The 19,114-nt window shown below is 37.8% G+C and overlaps 1 protein-coding gene across 4 annotated transcripts in view; it reads right to left on the bottom strand.

The window, feature by feature from the left end:
• Positions 1-1,113: 1,113 nt before the first annotated feature.
• The window catches only part of LOC135203679 (endothelin-converting enzyme 1-like), a 32,770-nt gene continuing 14,769 nt past the window's right edge, over positions 1,114-19,114 (bottom strand). For all 4 annotated transcript variants that reach the window (XM_064233574.1, XM_064233575.1, XM_064233576.1 and 1 more), the window contains exons 6-21: positions 17,787-18,031; positions 16,926-17,478; positions 16,521-16,597; positions 15,866-16,024; positions 14,633-14,728; positions 13,267-13,391; positions 13,007-13,106; positions 11,327-11,413; positions 10,315-10,491; positions 8,458-8,570; positions 7,575-7,639; positions 7,001-7,120; positions 5,836-5,987; positions 5,369-5,530; positions 4,671-4,747; positions 1,114-1,521 (exon numbers count right to left, since the gene is read on the bottom strand). In XM_064233574.1, coding sequence (XP_064089644.1) covers positions 1,422-1,521; positions 4,671-4,747; positions 5,369-5,530; positions 5,836-5,987; positions 7,001-7,120; positions 7,575-7,639; positions 8,458-8,570; positions 10,315-10,491; positions 11,327-11,413; positions 13,007-13,106; positions 13,267-13,391; positions 14,633-14,728; positions 15,866-16,024; positions 16,521-16,597; positions 16,926-17,478; positions 17,787-18,031 — 2,408 coding nt within the window. In that variant the 3' untranslated portion in view covers positions 1,114-1,421. The remainder of the gene's footprint in view (positions 1,522-4,670; positions 4,748-5,368; positions 5,531-5,835; positions 5,988-7,000; positions 7,121-7,574; positions 7,640-8,457; positions 8,571-10,314; positions 10,492-11,326; positions 11,414-13,006; positions 13,107-13,266; positions 13,392-14,632; positions 14,729-15,865; positions 16,025-16,520; positions 16,598-16,925; positions 17,479-17,786; positions 18,032-19,114) is intronic.

The following is a 19,114-nucleotide window of genomic DNA, read 5'->3' as shown; positions in this document are numbered from 1 at the left end:
CATTAGAAATACACACACGTGTATGTATATATAGATAATGTATATATAATATATGTGCCAAATAAAATTTATTGTCGTTGCCCTGATTAATGAAATTAAAAGCTAAATGAACGATTATCTTCAACCATCGAGTGATACAACAGCGACAGTGCTACAGAATTAATCCAACTGGCTTTCGTTTTGTTTACAAAACTGGATGGTAAATACGTCTTTCTAGAACTAGAACACTTGGCACTTGTTGCTAAGTCTCCAAAACTTGGCACTTGTTGAAAATTTTACGTACAGCACTTAGGAGCGTTCACAAAACATGTTTCTATATTGAGCGTCTTCAGTGTCGCTATTACTATCGGTATTTCATTACCTCTTCCCTACTGGGGTGGAAATCACCATCAGTAATTGCCACCTAAAACAGCTGTTTTGTTTATACCTTAATTTCTATTTTCAATTTTTTTTTCTAACATTTTAGATATAAAGGAGGAAGGCAAGATATAACAATTAACAATTTAGCGCTTTATTCCGTATTCTAAGATTATATTCATCCTTGCTCTTTACAAACTTACATAGGGACATCATATATATATATTATCTATATATATATATAATATATATATATATATATATATGTATATATTATATATATATATATATATCGAGCTACAAATGTTCTTAGACTAAAAAATTCCCCTTCGGTTAACATATATATGAGAATATATGTCCGAGGTAGAGCGAATTAGATATTAAAGGACATTGTAGCTCGATGTATGCACATGAATCACGGTAATGTGATATGACATATATATATATATATATATATATATATATATATATATATATAAAGGTATATATATATGTATATATATATATATATATATATATATATATATATATATATATATATAGCTCTATATATATATATATATATAATATATATATATATATATAGAGCTATATATATTATTATATATATATATATATAATATATTATTATATATATATATATATAATTATATATACTATATTATCTATATATATATTATATATATATCTATATATATATATATATATATATATATATATATATATATATATATATATATATATATATATATATATATATATATAGCTATTACAGGATATGTCAGCCCGTCTTTTTTTTATATATAAGAAAACATCCACGACATAATAATATAACATTTAAAACAACAAACTGTACACGAATCAGATAGAGTTGAGAAAAGCAAAGGAATTCAGAGAAAAACCTAAGATCAGGACAGAGCCGAGACATTTGTGCAACAGAGGTTCTATAACTAGTACTACATTTCAACGGCTGTTGTTGTTGGAGGTTAAGCTGGCCTTATGCCAGCATGGGCTCTTGCTCATAGAGCAGCCCGTAGAAGACGACGGCTAAGGCGAATCATTCATCAGAAGATCGGGCACGTTTCATTCACCACCATCCTCGATCCTGGTTGACAGTTGAACACGCGCGCGAACTCGGGCGTGTTCATCAACATCGCGTTCATTCTGAAAAGAAACAAATAAATTTGAACACGCATCGAATTTTAAAACCTTAAGTCATCACTTAACTTAGATAAAACTTAACTTTCGTTAATATATTCTTATTTTTCTCGTCACCGACGTGATCACAAATGGTTACGTGATTACGATAGACGCAATCACAGCCAGCCAATGACAAATCATTAGACCATAGCAAGACATTCGTCAATGATGGTATCACACTCGATGACAGTTCAATAAGTGAACTGAAAGCATTTACCTCTGCGATGCCGTTTGCCGGATGACTTCAGTGAGTCATTCATGAGAGAGTCACGGGATCCTTTTAAGAGGCTAATGAGGCCTAACGAGGTAAATTAAATGATCCATTACGCAGTTATGTACGAGGGAAGTTTGTAAGCCTCATGCTAGGCTCGGCGTCATTGAGATAACTTAGCTTTATAGCTTTATTTAACAGCCTTGACGGTGGATATAGGTCGATATTACAAATATTTCATAACTCTCTCATCCATACATTTGAATAGATAATGTAAATATGTTTTCCCAAATGAAAATGTGTTACGCGTTTGGTATGGCCCATTTCTAAAAATAGATGGAAAAATATATAGTGGAATTCACAACGTCAGATAATAGGCTGTTGAGTCTAGGGAGAACACCCTGTGCAAAAACTAACACAGAACTATCTGTTTCACTACTCAACTTCTCCCGAAACTTCTGAATCATACAGTTTTTAACCAACTTCCATTCTTCTCTTCATGAAACACAAGCATCGAAATTCGCTCTAATTCATCTTTTTACCAGTGTCATTTTTACCACATCCAAGTTATAAATGCCCAAATTTCTCGTAATTTCACGCAAAAAAATTACATTCGTTTTCTTTGTAGCATTCGATGACCACTGTTGAAGTTACGCCAATGACGAATCTATCTTTCATATGCAATGAACATCTGTATTTTTGTTCATCCTTCCCTAACCCTCTGTAGCCAAAAGCACTCCTGCTTTTACATCGTTTACAAGTGTAATACATAAAATAACTCCAAGGTAACGTAGGCAAAGGCCGTTGAGGTTTATAATTAATATAGGAATGTATTTGTTTCTACCCTTCAAAAGACGATTCACTGTCGGTTACGGTTCCTTCAGTAACTATCCCTCTTCCTCGTCCAATTTCCACCACACTGAGTGTGCTGCTTCCTTGGAGTCGAAACTAATTACAGTAAAACCAAAATAAGATTGGCAGGGCGGAGATAAGGTAGATTAATACAGTAGTGTCAAATATACGAAAGTCATAGTATATAACTAATACTGTTCAGCTGGGGGTGTGGGGCACTGTGAGCCTGCCCCCTCCCCCCGAAAAATTTTTGAAATTTGAGCTCTTATTAGGGGCACTGTCAGGCCTACAAGGGCAGGTAAACTAAATAATATGGGTGGTTTAACATAAGCATCTGTTTTAAGGGGTAACAATTAAATTTTCCTTGTCTGTCTTCGTAGGAGAATGATATTTACCCATAATATTTATTATTTTGTGGGGGATAGAGTATACCGTGTCCTCCCCCTAACTCAAAGTTTGGGGGGGACACATCCCCCGCCCCCCGGTGAGCTACGCCCCTGATTGTACTGAAGAGGTATTTTTAAAGTAAAAAGTTGTCCATTCCGTTTCCATAACCACAAGAACACAAACATTTATGTACGTATCTCAAATGTGGCGTAGTTTTTGAAGAGTGCTGCCAAATGTACGATACGGCGAAGACTTCTAAGACGTCTAACGACGGTGTCCCTTAAAGCACGTTTAAGCGCAAAGGCAAAGAAGTCTACTGCATATAGCTATGGTCTACTATAATATTTTTCAGTATTTTTAATTTGGAAAAAAGCCGCACTTATGATATATCCTTCATCTCTTTAGAATTTAGGCAAGAGCCACAACAGACGAAAGTTTCAACAGAAGAGCGTTCTCTACCGAGCTATACAAATGGCATAGAACAAGTAATGGGTGAATTATATCTTAAACACCAAGAAGCATGTTTGACCCAAACCTAAGAAAATGAAAGCACTATTGATATAAACCACGGCCCATTACTTGCACTATAGGCTAATAAGCAGCGATAGGAAATTTACGGAGGGAAGTCTTGCTACAGACGAGAGTGCAAATCAAGATGATTATGTTTGTGGGCTAGTGATAAGCAGGGCAAAATAGTGTAGATGAATAACTGTATCGCCGTGCCTAATACTATTCCCTCTGGGATCTAATGTTCCTAAGCGACTTGCGCATTTCACAAATTCCCTTGGGAGGGATTTCGTGAAATCCACGATTTTACATATTTACTGTAACATACACACACACACACACACACACACACACACACAAAATTAATGGGTGGTATGACTGCTGCTGCAGCAGGAGTGAATGAAAGAACCATATTTTGGTTGCGTCGAGAAGCTAAAAACGAGATATCGGCCTGTTTTCCGTGAACCAGTAAACCATCATTCGATAATTGATGGGGCTTTTTCTTTTTTCGGTTTTTACTGTAAGTCTGAAGTGGTCGTTGAGCACAAAGTCTAAGTTTACTTTCTCGTAGGCCTACTGGGAACAGCCTACGAAATCTTATGTCACTTAGACTCCATTGCCAAGAAACTGTGACAGCGGCGGTAACCGCGCGGTTGCAAAAGTAGTGACCATACGCATTATGGCGGTTACCCGCGCGGTTCATTCAGTAGAGAAAACTAACTTAGCAACTATGAACCCAAATTTTTCAGTTATTTCAAAATGACCACAAACTCATTTGACGATCTACTTACACTGATTATGGATATATCATCATGTAGATTTATTAATGTTAATATGCTTTTTTTTTTGCTGAGAACATAATACAAGCACGTTGAATTTCGCATAATTATGTAAGGGCACGAGATGGTTATAGGTACGAAGATATGCTTTTTCAAGCACCACTGATAAGCGTTTTATATACACGCACACACACACACACACACACACACACACACACACAACACACATATATATATATATATATATATATATATATATATATATACATAACATATATTACATATGTATGCATATATAGGTAGGTTAAGAGAAGTTGGACAGCCACGCTGGAAAAAACCTATAGGAAAAACAATGGAAGTTGACAGGTAGAACTCACCTCATTCCATTGGGCAGATGTTCGTCCATTTCCATGAGGAAGATCTTGGCCAAGTCTGGTATGACAGCGCAGAAGGGCTGAGGAATGTAATGGAATATAAAATTTAGGTCAAAGGCCAAGCGCTGGGACCTGCGAGGTCATTCAAAAACGCTTTAAAGGTGTAACAGGAGGAAAACCTCGCAGCTGTATGGAAGAATTATTAGGAGGGGGTGGAAGAAAGAGAATATGAACGGAAATACAGTAAAAGGTGTTGCAGCTAGGATTGGAATAGATTATCAAATTTAGGCCAGAGGCCCAAGCGCTGGGACCTACGTGGTCATTCAGCGCTGAAAGGTTAATTGAGAGCAAAAAGGTTTGAACGGTGTAACAATTGTTAGGAAAGGGGGGAAAGTAAGATTGAATAAAGCGAATATTAATGGAGATACAGTAAAAGGAATGAAAGGGGTTGCAGGGAGGGGCAAAGAACCTCAAGTAATGCCTACAGTGCGCTGCGTGGGGTGTACTGACGGCACTACCCCTGGGGCGTATGGGTAGTCTATGAATTAGGGTGATATACCTACGTATGTAATGGTAATATTATTAACTTAATTCTCTCGCAGCCTTTACACGAATAATCTCCGAATGTAATATCCAGATTATTAAGGAAATGAATAATAAAATCTACGATATGAGAACAGAACCGAATTATTCCTTCGTACCCGAACAGCCGACACGAAGAAGAGCTGGTCGGGATTCAGGTTGACCGCCGGCAATCTTGGCTCTCTGTAATTCTGGACCTCCCAGCGCTTGTAGGCTCGGAAGGCGTGTCTGATGCCCTCGATATCCGCCAGGTTTTCGTTGAGGGTGGTGGAGCTGTCGATCTGAGAAACAATACGAAATGTTGTAATATGTCTCAGTCTTGCCGAGAGAGCAAATGAATATATTGTTTTTACCGAGAAACAACAAAACAATGTCGAATCATGGTAGATAAATGCAATTATATGTGTTGCTTTACAAAGATACAACAAGAAATAATGCAATTCTAGTAGACAATGCCATAATGCTCCTCATTTTTACAGAAATACAACAAGAAAATGATATATCTTCGTCACAGTAAGGAATGCCATATAATGTTCGAGAATAATCATTCCCAACTCTGCAGAGACATCTCAGGTTCTCTCCTCACCTCCATAGAGACGAACGTCCCGCCGAAATTAATTTCTTCGTAGAAAGAATCGGACAGAAGTTTGTGGTAGCAGTCGACGGTGTTCTGTAAGTGACGACGTGTTTCGTTGCTGAAGGGCTTGCTCATAACCCCCTTGTGGTCGAACAACGTCCCTGGAGGATTACGAGACAAAAAAACGACTTTTTTAAAAGGTGTTCCAACGTCCGGTATGTTTGGAGGACTACCCTCGTCGCATATATGAGAATTATCGGTCAGTTGAATGAGCAAATGTCAGCAACTTGTGGTGGATAGTACCCGAATGCTGACCTTCGATGTATGGAAACTTTGACGTATCAAATAATTATCCGTTTTTTTAATTACCTATAAAAAGTAAAACTACATCCTAACCTTGACATTTAGTGTGGAAAATGTTTTACATCATATTATCAAATAATTTAGTGTTTTTTTCTTTGTTATCATCTCTTGGAAATGTAGAACTACTTCCTCATGAAACTTCATTTAAAGCTTGATCTGGAAAAAGAATACGCAAACCTTTAAGAGTTTATTATGAGTGGAATTAACTGATATCTAGAAGTACCTTTAAAATGCCTCTATGGAATTCTGATACCAATATGCAGTACATGTGGCCTGCCAAAATCTTTGGAATGGAATATAGGACTTTGGCCCAAGGCCAGGCACTAAGACCTATGAGATCATGCAGAAATGAGAGGGAAATTGACAGCAAAAGGGCTTGAGAGGTGTAACAGGAGGAAAACCTCGCAGTTGCACTGTGAAGCAAGTGTTAGGAGAGGGTGGATAGCAAGATGGAAGAGAGAATATGAACGCAGGTACAGTAAAAGGAATGAAAGGGGCTGCAAAGAACTTTAAGCAATGCCTACAGCGCACCGCATGAGGTACACTGACGTCACTACCCCACTACGGAGCCAAAATCTTTCCTAGACGGTGAGCCCCAACAAAGTTCGGGGTCGTTATCTAGGACTAATATTTCTTGGTGTTCATTATCTTTATGATATTGACAGCCTTTTGTTTATATTTTTACGGCAATCCACAACGGGCTTGGGGGTCACTCTCTAGGAAAGACCCAGATCTTCTGAAGGCTGCAGAAACTCGTAAAGAGTAGATTCTATATAGGCGGAATCAAAGTTTTGCATGAATATGGACTCACCGGAGAAATCCAGTCCATGGAAGATCTCGTGTGCTATGGACGTGCCTGCCGATCCGTAATTGACGTATTCTGGAGCTTTCCGTATGTAGTAAGGTTTCTGAAAGAACGCCTCTGGGAATACTGCAGGAAAGACAAATCGACGAAGAGATTAAGATGGCATTAGGATATTTTATGATTTAACAATTTTGTTGTTGAGTAAAACTACATTTGAAATATTAAATTTTAATACGCCTAACTAAGCTAATCTTTTTTTAATTGTTTTGATATGTTCTTTATGTAATGAAATTGAAATCTGTCTATTGTTCTTACAAAAACGCTGATAGGAATGTGCCCAAAACTTTCATGCAAGTTCCTCGTCCTTGGGAGTTGAAAATGAAGACAACTGAAGAAACTGTGAACAAGTTCTCAACATCAAAATTAATAAACTAAACATCACATCTGCACATTTATGTATAAAAAACTGAAATGTATTAAGTATTTGACACGTATGACGTAACAGACCTCATAAGACAGGCGGTTCAGATAAGCCAAGAAATTTTGTATAGGCAAATTCTTTGGTCAACTTTACACTCACCTATAGTATTTGTCGAGGGCATGTGAAAAGCGTTGACGATAAACGGCTGTATAGCGAAACTCCAGCTGAAAGGAGAATTTGGAACTATAATCTGTTTTTTTCCATCTGTCCACCCGCCTGTGGTGTTTTTGTATGGTAACACTGCGTCCCGGGCTTTAGATAGTTACGCTATGTGTAAGTTTTAGGTAAATAAAAGGATATCTGTGTGTACATTTGCAACTGAAAAGTGTTTTAATAATTTACTGTATGCGAATTACACCGTTAATATTCGAAATAGGATATTATTATAATTGCTGAATGTAAGCTGAATGTAACTATCCAAAGCCCGGGACGCAGTGTTACCATACTAAAGCACCACAGGCGGATGGACAGATGGAAAAAAACAGAGTATAGTTTTGAAAAATTGCCATATCAAACAGATCGGGCATCACTGGGACCTATGAGGTCATTCAGCGCTGAAACGGAAACTGACAGCAAAAAGCTTTGAAAGGCGTAACAGGAGGAAAACTTCGTAGTTGCAATATTAATCAACTGTTAGAAAAGCAGAGGTGGGGGCGGGGAGGGGGCGGTTGAAGTAAAAGGGAAGAAAGAGAATATGAACGGAGGTACAGGAAAAAGAACGAATGGGGCTGCAGCTAGGGGCCGAAGGGACGCTGCGAAGGACTTATAAGTAATGCCTACAGTGCGCAGTATGAGGTGCACTGACGGCACTATCCCCCTGCGGAGAAGCACCGGTATAGACATTATAAACAATCGTAACATAATTTGAAAGAATGTTATTTTTAAGAATCACAGCCCATTTATATGTTATAAGATATACTTATTCAAGGTTCGATAACCGAGTCTTTAAGCCTAGATGGGCACAAGTGCCAAGGGCACTCACATGAGCATGTCCCGATCGACGTTCTCGTGGTAGAGAGAATATACCTCTTCCCTGAAGACTCGATAGATCACCATGACGTTCTGCAAGAAGGAATCTTTCCAGTTCAGCGTCACCTGGAATGGAATCTCAATTTTAGGCTAAAGGCCGGGATCTGTGAGGTCATTGAGCGCTGAAAGGAAAACAGAGTAAAAATGTTCGAGAGGTGTAACAGGAGGAAAACCTCAAAGCAGTTGCACTATGAAACAATCGCTGGGAGTGGGTGGAAAGAAAGAGAGAATAAAGAGAATATGAACGGAAATACAGTAAGAGGAATGAAAGGGGTTTCAGCTAGGGGCCGAAGGGACGCTGCAAAGAACCTACTAAGTTATGCCTACAGTGCACCGCGTAAGGTGGGCTGACGGCACAACTGATCTTTATAGTTTATGTTGCATTATTTTATTACACAATACCCTTGCCATCTCCCTTCATTTCCCCCAAAGCTGCCGTTATCCTACTTTTCAAGTTCGGCTTCACAAACTCACTTCTGGCTTAAAAAATTATCATGAGTACATGAAGCTTTAAAATCTATGCCGTAAAAAAAAAAAAAAAAAAAATATCTCCCTCCCTGACTTCTGGACATAAAATCTCACTTTCAGCCACATTTACCTTCATAATTCCCCATTCCAGAGATTTCTGCCATTCTCTTACCCTTCTCTGCAATTCTGCAGTCTCTGCCTTAATGACCAGGCCATCTAGAGCCAACAATTCCTATAAATTTTCATTCCTGTTCCCTTCACTTACTACATCATATACAGACTATTTCTGCTGCCCTTGTTCTTTAAGACATCATTTCAACCAACATAATCAAGTATTCTGGCAGTTTCCTCTTTCCTAAAAACCTAGACACTATTACATATACAACCTCCCTTCCATTCTCTTTTTTTTCTGTAAATTACAAAAGCATGAGTTGTACCTCTCCGGCTAATGAAACTGCTCGTAATATTTCGTCAAGTATTCTTTCTGAAACCCTCTACAGATCTTCTTTTAGCTTGATTTCCTTGTATGTACCACAGTCCATAATATCCCATAATATACTAACTATCAATTTACATGTTTCATGGTCAACTGGTTTACGCAAATCGTGGGCTGCTGCATTTCAAGAGGATTCCCCAGCTCTTAAAATCTAAAGTAACACCAAGATTACATTTCAAATGCAGTGTGAGAGCTCTCAAATAAAGAAAGGAACTATAAATACTGATTAGTTAACCTCCTCTATTACTACTTCCCATTCAGTACGCCCTGTCTCTTCTCCAATTATTACAGGAAACGCTTGTTTTAGGCCCTAACTAAAACATCATGTCATTTCATTTACTTCACAAGAACTGACATCACTCAAGAAAGTTATTTTTCGTTGAGAACTGTCAAGTGTTTTACCAAAGCTAACATGACCTTTCGTACAACTCCTGATCATAATCAGTAAGATATCAAGAACTGGAAGTTAACTTTACAAAAGCCGAGATCACCTACGGTAACCTTTCCGTTGGTAGGTCGGCCAAAGTTAGAATGTTAATGTCTTGAAATTATCGTTATAAAGTATCGAGATCAGTAAGTCAGTTACATCAGGAACTGGAAGGTTACTTTACAAAAGCCCAGATCACCTAAGGTAACCTTTCCGTTGGTAGGTCAGCCACCGTTGGACTCTTTTATCTCTTAAAATTACTTTATAAGGTATCGAGATCAATAAGTCAATTCCTAAAATGGCAAAACTGAATTATTATAAAAAAAAATTGTAATACAAAATCGTCAAAAAGAAGAAGAAAAGAAACTCGAAGCTATTAGTCTAACAGACACTTCCCACCGGAATGTCGCCTCACTCACGTCTTCGTGCGTCTCGTTGACGTAATTGATATCCCAGTGCTTGTCGAGGGCTCCCACCTCCGCCTGCAAGCCGTCTATCTTCTTCAGGGCTTCTGCTCTGTCCCCCTCAGACAACCACGAGGCTTCGTTGACGGAGGTCTTCGCTTCTTCTTTCAGGTTTTCGATGATCGTCATGGACTGTTTTGGAATAATCGTAGTTGTGTAGATGTTACCAACACCGATAGTAATTCAAGCATTCTTAAATCATAATTGTATATATATATACACACACACACACACACACACATATATATATATATATATATATATATATATATATATATATATATATATATATATTAACTAATTTTAAAAGGAAAACTGACATGTTTCTAGCAGTACTATCACTCGTTATCAACCTACAAATTAAAATGACATTATAATTCTTGTAATGAAATTCACAATAACACAGCAAAATGACATATGAAAAATTATAAGAATACGTTAAAAGATGACTAATATTAAACATATATATATATATATATATATATATAATATATATATATATATATATATATATATATATATATATATATATATATATATACTCTTGAAATAATTTTGGAACCTAGCATTGCATATTAGATCTTGCACTGAATATTGTTTGATAGAGAAATTTAAATGGCATTGAATACGTTGAATACGGGGTTAAGCTTCAGGTGTATACAGTATATATATATATATATATATATATATATATATGTATATATTATATATGTATATATATAATATATATATATAATGTGTGTGTATAAATTATTTTCCTATGTCTGAGGCCTAAGACCCTTATCCAATGTCAATCGAACTTCTCTTTCTAATTAAATTCAATAAAAAAATTAACAATAAAAATATTTATAATGTAGGCAATCACATATAACTGATATCATCCATAATTTTAAATCATAGTACGTATTTTTGTTTACTGAAAAGTAGTGAATACATCAAGAAAAGAAGTTAAAATTCCAGCACTCACGTGTTTACGAATGTCGCTAATTCTCTTGTGACCTACGTGATGGAGGTACATGTGCGACAATACGTCTCCAAAGACGTTCTTGGTGGCCTGTGAAGAAAACAGTTTTTTTCAACCAAAAAGTGGGAGAAATCGTTCGGCCAAAAAATGGCAAAAAAAAAAATCTAACTAAAATATGGGAATAAAATCATTTAATAAAAAAGAAAAAATTTAAACATACTTCAACCAAAAAAATTTAAAAATCTTTCTACAAAAAATAAAAAAAAATAAATAAATAAATAAAAAGAGAAACTTCTTAAAACCAAAAAATAGGGAAAAAAACTTTCACTGAAATATGGGAAAAAATCCTTCAACTAAAATATGGAGAAAATAATCTTTCAACCAAAAGATGGGAAAAAATCTTTCAACCATAAAAATGGGGAAAATTTTTCTACCAAAAATAGGAAAAAAACTTTCAACCAAAATATGAGAGAAAATCTTTCAACTAAAATATGAAAAAAAATCTTTCAGCCAAAATATGGGAAAAAATATTTCAACCAAAAAATGGGAAAAATCTTTCAACCAAAGGAATTGGGATATAATCTTTCAACCAAAAACATGGGAAAAAATCTTCCGATCAAAGAAATGTTAAAAAAAATCTTTTAAAACAAAAAATGGAAAAATCTTTCAACCAAAGGAATTGGGATATAATCTTTCAACCAAAATATATGGGAAAAATCATACAACTAAATAAACGGGAAAAACCATCCAACGAAAAAATGGGAAAAATCTTTCAATCCAAAAATTGGACAAAATCTTTCAACCAAAAAAAAAAATGGGAGAAAATCTTTCAACCAGAAAATGGGGACAAAATCTTTCAACTAAAGAACGCGAAAAAATCTTTCAACTAGAAAATGGGTAAAAAAAAAAAAATCTTTCATTAAAAAAGACAAAAATCTTTCAATAAAAAAGGCAAAAATCTTTCCAAAAAAATCTGTCAATCAAAATATGGGGAAGAAATCTTTCATGTAAAGAACGGGGAAAAAAAACTTTCAACCAGAAAATGGGAAAAAATCTTTCAACTAAGAAAAGGGAAAAAAACATTTCAATCAAAAAATTAAAAACTTTTTAACCAAAATCTTTAACTAAATATAATTTCTTGTTTTGTAATGCAACAAGTACATTATTGATTGCTTGATTTCTGAAATTTAACCTGCCAAGCCAATCATTGGCAGGGTTCGACAGCAAGAGAAGACAGATCCAAAAAGCAAAGAAAATATAGAACAAAGCTCTGAAGGGGCAACTTTATTAAAGGTTAAAAAATTGTTTTAATTTCAGTTTAGACGCAAAGCGGGATAGTTTAAAAGCTGGTTAGCCTAGCAGGATTAGATCTAACCCACCAATCAAAACCAACTTGCGGACGAACATTTCGCCAATCTTGAGCATGCGCACTCATGATATACGAAATTGTATCGGAAATTTATTTTACAATAATCCTTTGACTTGGGAAGCAACGATAAATAGGATGACCATAAGTGAAACACATGATAAATATACACTGCAGTACAACCTAGACCCATACAGTTATATATATTCCATTATATCTTCTCATTATGAATTGAATAAACAAGAATAATGGCCCTCATTATATCTTCTCATTGTGAATGAAATCAGCAAGAATAACGGCTAAGCAAACCCACTCACCTGCAGACAGAAATCGCTTCTATCCATTTCCGACGGAGAGACGATCAGCTCTCGCAAGACGTCGTAAGCGTAAAGAGCAACTATGCCGTAATGGACGACCCTTCCAGAAAAAAAAAGAAAGTGGTTTTTTGTTGATTTAAGACTTCAACAAATTAATAATACGTACTATCTATATGAAACTTTAATAAAAAACATATTTTTAGTATTGTATTTTCATTCAAAGGGCATGAAAAATCTCCACCTTTTAAGTTTCCACTCACCACAAATCCAGAGCGGAGAGGAGGTGATTCAGCTGCACCAAATACGCGGGATGAGTGACGTAGATTCTGTCTTCGTTCGTTATGTTCTTCCCCAGCAGCTCGGAGATCAGGTACCGCCACTCTATCTGCCATCGAAAGACGATTATATAGTCAAATGCTTACCTAACAGGCCTACTATATTACGAAAAAAAAAAAAAAAAATGCATTTCGTATGGTCAGCGAACAGATATATAAGTCTACGGGTCACGCCACTCCGATTTCACTACTCGTAGAAAGTGCCGTTACAAAGACTACGGTACACTTCCGACCTCAATTCAGGCCGGGTTCATTGTCCATGATATACACTGATTACTACCACTACCTTATTCACATTATTATTTCATCATTCGTATCATAAGCATACGCACTGCCGTTACAATGCTAAAAACGCAACATCCTTTAGTGCTCATGTTTGTTTATCAGTCACATTTTGCACTTCCGCTGTGTTCAAAATGGTTAATCTGCCAAGGTTTATAACATTTAAGAAAATTGTGGTCAATTTATATGAATAAAGACTTGTAAAAATTCCTTATATTATAGGATTCAACTTATTCATTTGTCAGGTAAATCGAATAACATTTCTTCCACTGTTTACAGCACTTCCGACCTGCAATTATCAGTACTTCTACAGCTCTCAAAACAATCCAACACAGCCTTATTAGCAGTCATTGCTTAGAATATAATTTACCATTATCTAATGGCATTGCTGAAAGCTTCATGTCCTATAAAATAAGATTATTTGTCAAAAATTGACCTTACCTGCTTTTATACAATCGCTTCAGGCAGACTTTACAAATAATAGCGTTAATCATTATAACATTAATTATCTTCGCACACAAGTTACTATTAACGCCACTGCTTATATGGCAAATGACTTCAATTGAATTGAATATAGAATTTAGGCCAAAGGCCAAGCATTGGGACCTATGAGGTCATTCAGCCCTGAAATTGAAATTGACAGCAAAAGGCTTGAAAGGTGTAACAAGAGGAAAACCTCAAAGCAGTTGCACTATGAATCAAGTGTTAGGAGAGGGTGGAAAGTAAGATGAAGAAAGAGAATATGAAAGGAGGCAGAGTAAAAGAAACGAAAGGGGTTGCAGATAGGGGCCGAAGGCACGCTGCAAAGAACCTTCAGTAATGCCTACAGTGCACCGCATAAGGTCCACTGACGGCACTATCCCCCTACGGGGTAAATGGCAAACGACCAATACTTAGCACATAGACCGAAGACAACAGTATCGGAAGTTCATCCGACGTGAAGTAAAAAAGTTATCAAAAAAATGACGCCATTGATTATCAAAGAAATAGAAACGTCGAGGAAACCTACCACGGGCGCCATTTCTTGTAGTTCGTCCACAGTGAACCGGTTGAAGGTGAGGGCGTGTTGTTGAACCCGCAGGTCCTCTTGTTTCGTCGGCTGGATCTGAAGAAGAAGAACCTTTTTTAGAACGGGAATACGTAATTTTAGGCCAAAGGCAGAGTTTTGGGACCTATGAGGTCATTCGGAGGTGAAAATCATGAAACAATTGTTGGGAGAGGGTGGAAAGTTAGATGGAAGAAAGAGAAAGTGAAAGGAGGTGCAGTAAAAGGAATGAAATAAGTTACCATTAATTAAGCTGCAGCAAAACTCTTCCAATTTGAATGTAATATCTTAATTTTTCATCCTTAGATTTTACTACGTCATTGACTAAAATTTTTATTTGTATTTTATTTCCGTCGACAAGATACCACATTTTCAATCCTGTAAAATTACATTTTCACAGATAAATATTTTTCCACCGACCAGAATTTTTTTTTTTAAACATTCAATTTTGTAAAGGAATAAAAATATAAACATGACAATCAATAGACCAGTTCGAAATATAACTGCCCGCCAATCATAGAGAGAGAGAGAGAGAGAGAGAGAGAGAGAAGAGAGTGAGAGAGAATATCTAGGAAAATTATAAAGGATTTATTTATTCTATATAAAATTTAGGCTGTCAAGCCAAGGGGGGCGGGGGAAAACTTTCGGTCACTGATCGCTCAAGACAGTAAAACGAGGGAGTTGGAGAGGCTGAACAGCAAGAAGAAGAAGAGAGCCAGAGAATAAACATAGAAACCCCGACAGCTGCAATAAGAAGTAACAGTTAGAGAGGTTGGACAGCAAGACTGAAGGAAGGACTTCGATATCAATTCCCTTAGGAGCCATTAAGGATTAGATATTTTGACGTGGCTAGGAACCAATTGGTTACTTAGCAACGGGACCTACAGCTTATTGTGGGATCCGAACCACATTATATCAAGAAATGAATTTCTAATCACCAGAAATCAGTTTCTCTTACTCCACGTTGGCAGAGCGGGCAATCGAACTCAGGACTACCGAACCGATAGGCGAGCACGTAAACCACTCGTCCAACGAGAACTTTAGGTGCCGTTAAACTTACAAAAAAAAGACAAGAAAAAAACAAGTGGGTCTTCCCACTTCGCTCCGCTCTCAACTACCCAAGCATTCCTTTCCACATATCAAAACATCACTCTAGTTGCGTTCTATATGAACGCGGTTGTTGCAGAGCGAACGCACCTCATCTAGGAGCGGGACGAAGTGGTCGACCACGGCGGAGAAAATGTCCTCTCGCTGGTACTGGCCGAAGTAAGACTCCCAGTCGGTTTCAGTTATGTTGTTCAAGGTTGTTTGGAGCATGGAGGCGATCTCTTCGTTGCGTTTCTTGTCCCGACTTTTCTGGTAATCGTGGAAGATAAATAAAAGCCAATTAAAGCAACTAGAGGGTAATGAAAGGTGTGTTACTTGCGGTAATTATAAGTAGCGCTTTCCCTAAAGGTGCGTCCACAAGGCCGAACAAAGTCCGACGGACAAACATGGTTACCAATTAACAATTGTCTGCGGGTCTTTGCCTTCTGAGCAGAGTAAAAACACTGGTATACAACCTCACTGTTTGTTGCCAGATCTACTTCCATACTTTCAACGCTTATGACGTCATCCTGCTTCGCCTATGATATGGTAACAATGTTGTCCGTCGGCCATTGTTCGACCGTGTGGACGCACCTGTGATGAAACTAATGTAAGATAGTTATTGAGTAATTGTTTCTCCCAACGAAAGGGAACCGTCAGAAAAAACTGAGGAACTTTATTATGGACTGAATTCCGCTGTTGCCGTCCATTATACTTTAAGAAAACAGATTTCAACAAATTAATTTTATGACAATTTCAACCATACCTTGAAAAGCCTGAAGATCGTTTTTCGACTCAGAACCCTACGTGGCTTGTCTCCATAATCCTCGTCTGTTTCTTCGTCTGGAAAAGGAGAGAATAAGCATGTTTTACTCTTGCATATAATTATGGGTAGTACGTGTTTGGGCTAATCTTTCAATGAGATGAAAGCTAAAGATTATCAAACACTTCCATTTGCGCACTTGTATAAGCTGCCGATTGTGCAACTTCAACATAAGGGTGCGATAAACGAAAGTGCTCGTTACTTGCCTCTGACAATCTACATACATCCAGACTACACTTTAAGTTCTTTTGAATTACAACTTGTTTATATAACCTTTGGAGGTACACCATAACAAGTTTGCTATCACTCAGTATCTGAACATCTTTATTATACACTCCTCGTACTCACACTCAGGGTTTTCAGTCGTTTCTTCCGGAATCGGTCCTAGTGACGTAACAAAATCCATTTCCTCTGTTGAAAACGATGGAAGGGAAGACGTTACTGGATGTGGAGACGATGTAGGCGAACTGGACGAAGAAGAGGAGGCGTCAGAAGATGATGATGAAGAGTTACTTATACTTGACGGTGTCAGAGTCGCGTCGAAGCCTTCAATCGCCGACTCTCCATAGAAAACGGTACTTGTAGGTTTTGAATCCTCGGTTGTAGTAGGTTCGGACGCAGTCGGCTTCGCCGAAGGATTGCTAGTCGAAGGGATCGTCGTTCCCGGTACGTTTTTCTCCAATACGTCGTCCGTGGGCAGGACATTGAAGGCTGGCTTTCCCACCAGGCTACTCAAGGGGCCGGCGAGGTTCTCAGATAGAGACCCACGTCCTCGAGGGACACCTTTGGAAGGGTTCGTTCGAACGGGTATACTCTGCTGTAAGGCTGCGACGACCTCTCGCATAACTGGGTCGTTGCTGAGGTCGCCGAAGAGAGCGCGGCGCCCCTTGAGTCTCAGGTACTGAAACGAAGACGAAAACAAGTTACTCATCCATTTAAGGTCAACTGTGAACAGTAAAAGGACTGAGACGGAATGGAATGGAATGGAATATGAAATTTAGGCTAAAGGCCAAGCGCTGGGACCTACGAGGTCATTCAGCGCTGAAAGGGGAAAATGAGAGTAAATGAAGTTTTAAAGGTGTAACAGAGGAAAACCACGCAGTTGCACCATGAGACAACTGTTGGAAGAGGGTGGAAAGTTAGATGGGAGTGAATATGAACAGAGGTACGGTAAAATGAATGAAAGGGGTCGCCCTTTTGCCCTCTCACCTCCTTTATCCCGGGAGTGCGGATTCGAGGACCAACGAGCGAAGGTATGAGTCCATAGCGCCTGGGCGGCGAGATGTCGACAGCATATAGGGTGGGCTTCTGGACGTCGATTTGAACCAGGATGTCGACCAAGGGCACGCCATTCAGTTTCATCAGCTCCAGGACGGCCTTCGTCAGGTCCCAGGTGTTGGGGTCAAAGTGCCGCCCGATGTGGAACTCCTTCAGGTCTTTCAGGAAGGCCATTGCTGCAGGAGGGGCAGAAGTAAATAACGATAATACAGGCAGTCCCCGGTTTACGACGGAGGTTCCGTTCTTGAGATGCGTCGTAAGCCGAAAATTGTCATCAGCTGGAACATCATCGAAAATCGTCAAAAATCCTAAGAAAACCTTTCATTTAATGCTTTGGTCGTATTGAAAACTATGTAAACTGCATTTCTATTGTGTTTCTCATAAAAAAAAACCTTTTCAAATATTGATTATTTTGCCTTTTTGGGAGTCATATTTCTTCCGCCGGAATGGAGTCGTAAGCATTGTAACCTGGGAACATGCGCCATAAACCTGGAAATATATAACTGGAAAGCGCTGTAACCTTGGACCGTTGTAATCCAAAACCGTCGTAAGCCAGGGACTTCCTGTAATAATAATAATGATGAAAATTAATAAAAAATCAGATCATTCAGTACTGAAACTGAAATTGAGAGTAGAGAGGTTTGAAAAGTTTAACAGGATAAAAAAACCTCGCAGTTAAACTATGAAACAAATGTTAGGAGAGGGTGGATAATTAGATGGAATAAAGAGAATATGAACTGAGGTACAGTAATGGGAATGAAAGGGGTTGCAACTAGGGGCCGAAGGCACGCTGCAAAGAACCTTAAGTACTGCCTACGGGCCTTACCATTCCAATAGCAATAATAGTGACATCATCATCTTCATCTTTAACAATGATCGGCGGGACCCAATCGAGTGGGGGAGGGGGCAGGCTATTCTGAACCTCACGATATAATCAGAACCTTGATTTAAAACAAATAATGAAAATCTGGATCTTCGTTAAATGAGATTTATAATAAAAAGTCGTTATGAGAGTACGAGAAGGATGTTGCAGAAGATTTTGAAATAAATTACGAGAAACAACACTAATGAACAGAAATTACGAGAAACAACACTAATGAAATCGACTATCCTGAAGGACGGAGTTTACTCGCGCTTAGAATTGAACGCAGTGAAGATAAGCATGCATAAGCTTTAAAAAAAATGGCTGCGAATAAAAAATCCCTTTCTGTGGGGACGTGCTTGTTTAACAAACACTTGAAAGTGGGTTTGAGGAATAA

Source organism: Macrobrachium nipponense, chromosome 36, assembly GCF_015104395.2.
Source record: "Macrobrachium nipponense isolate FS-2020 chromosome 36, ASM1510439v2, whole genome shotgun sequence".
NCBI lineage: Eukaryota > Metazoa > Arthropoda > Malacostraca > Decapoda > Palaemonidae > Macrobrachium > Macrobrachium nipponense.
The sequence above is the reverse complement of the archived record's forward strand: the minus strand, read 5'-3'. Positions and strand labels throughout refer to the sequence as shown.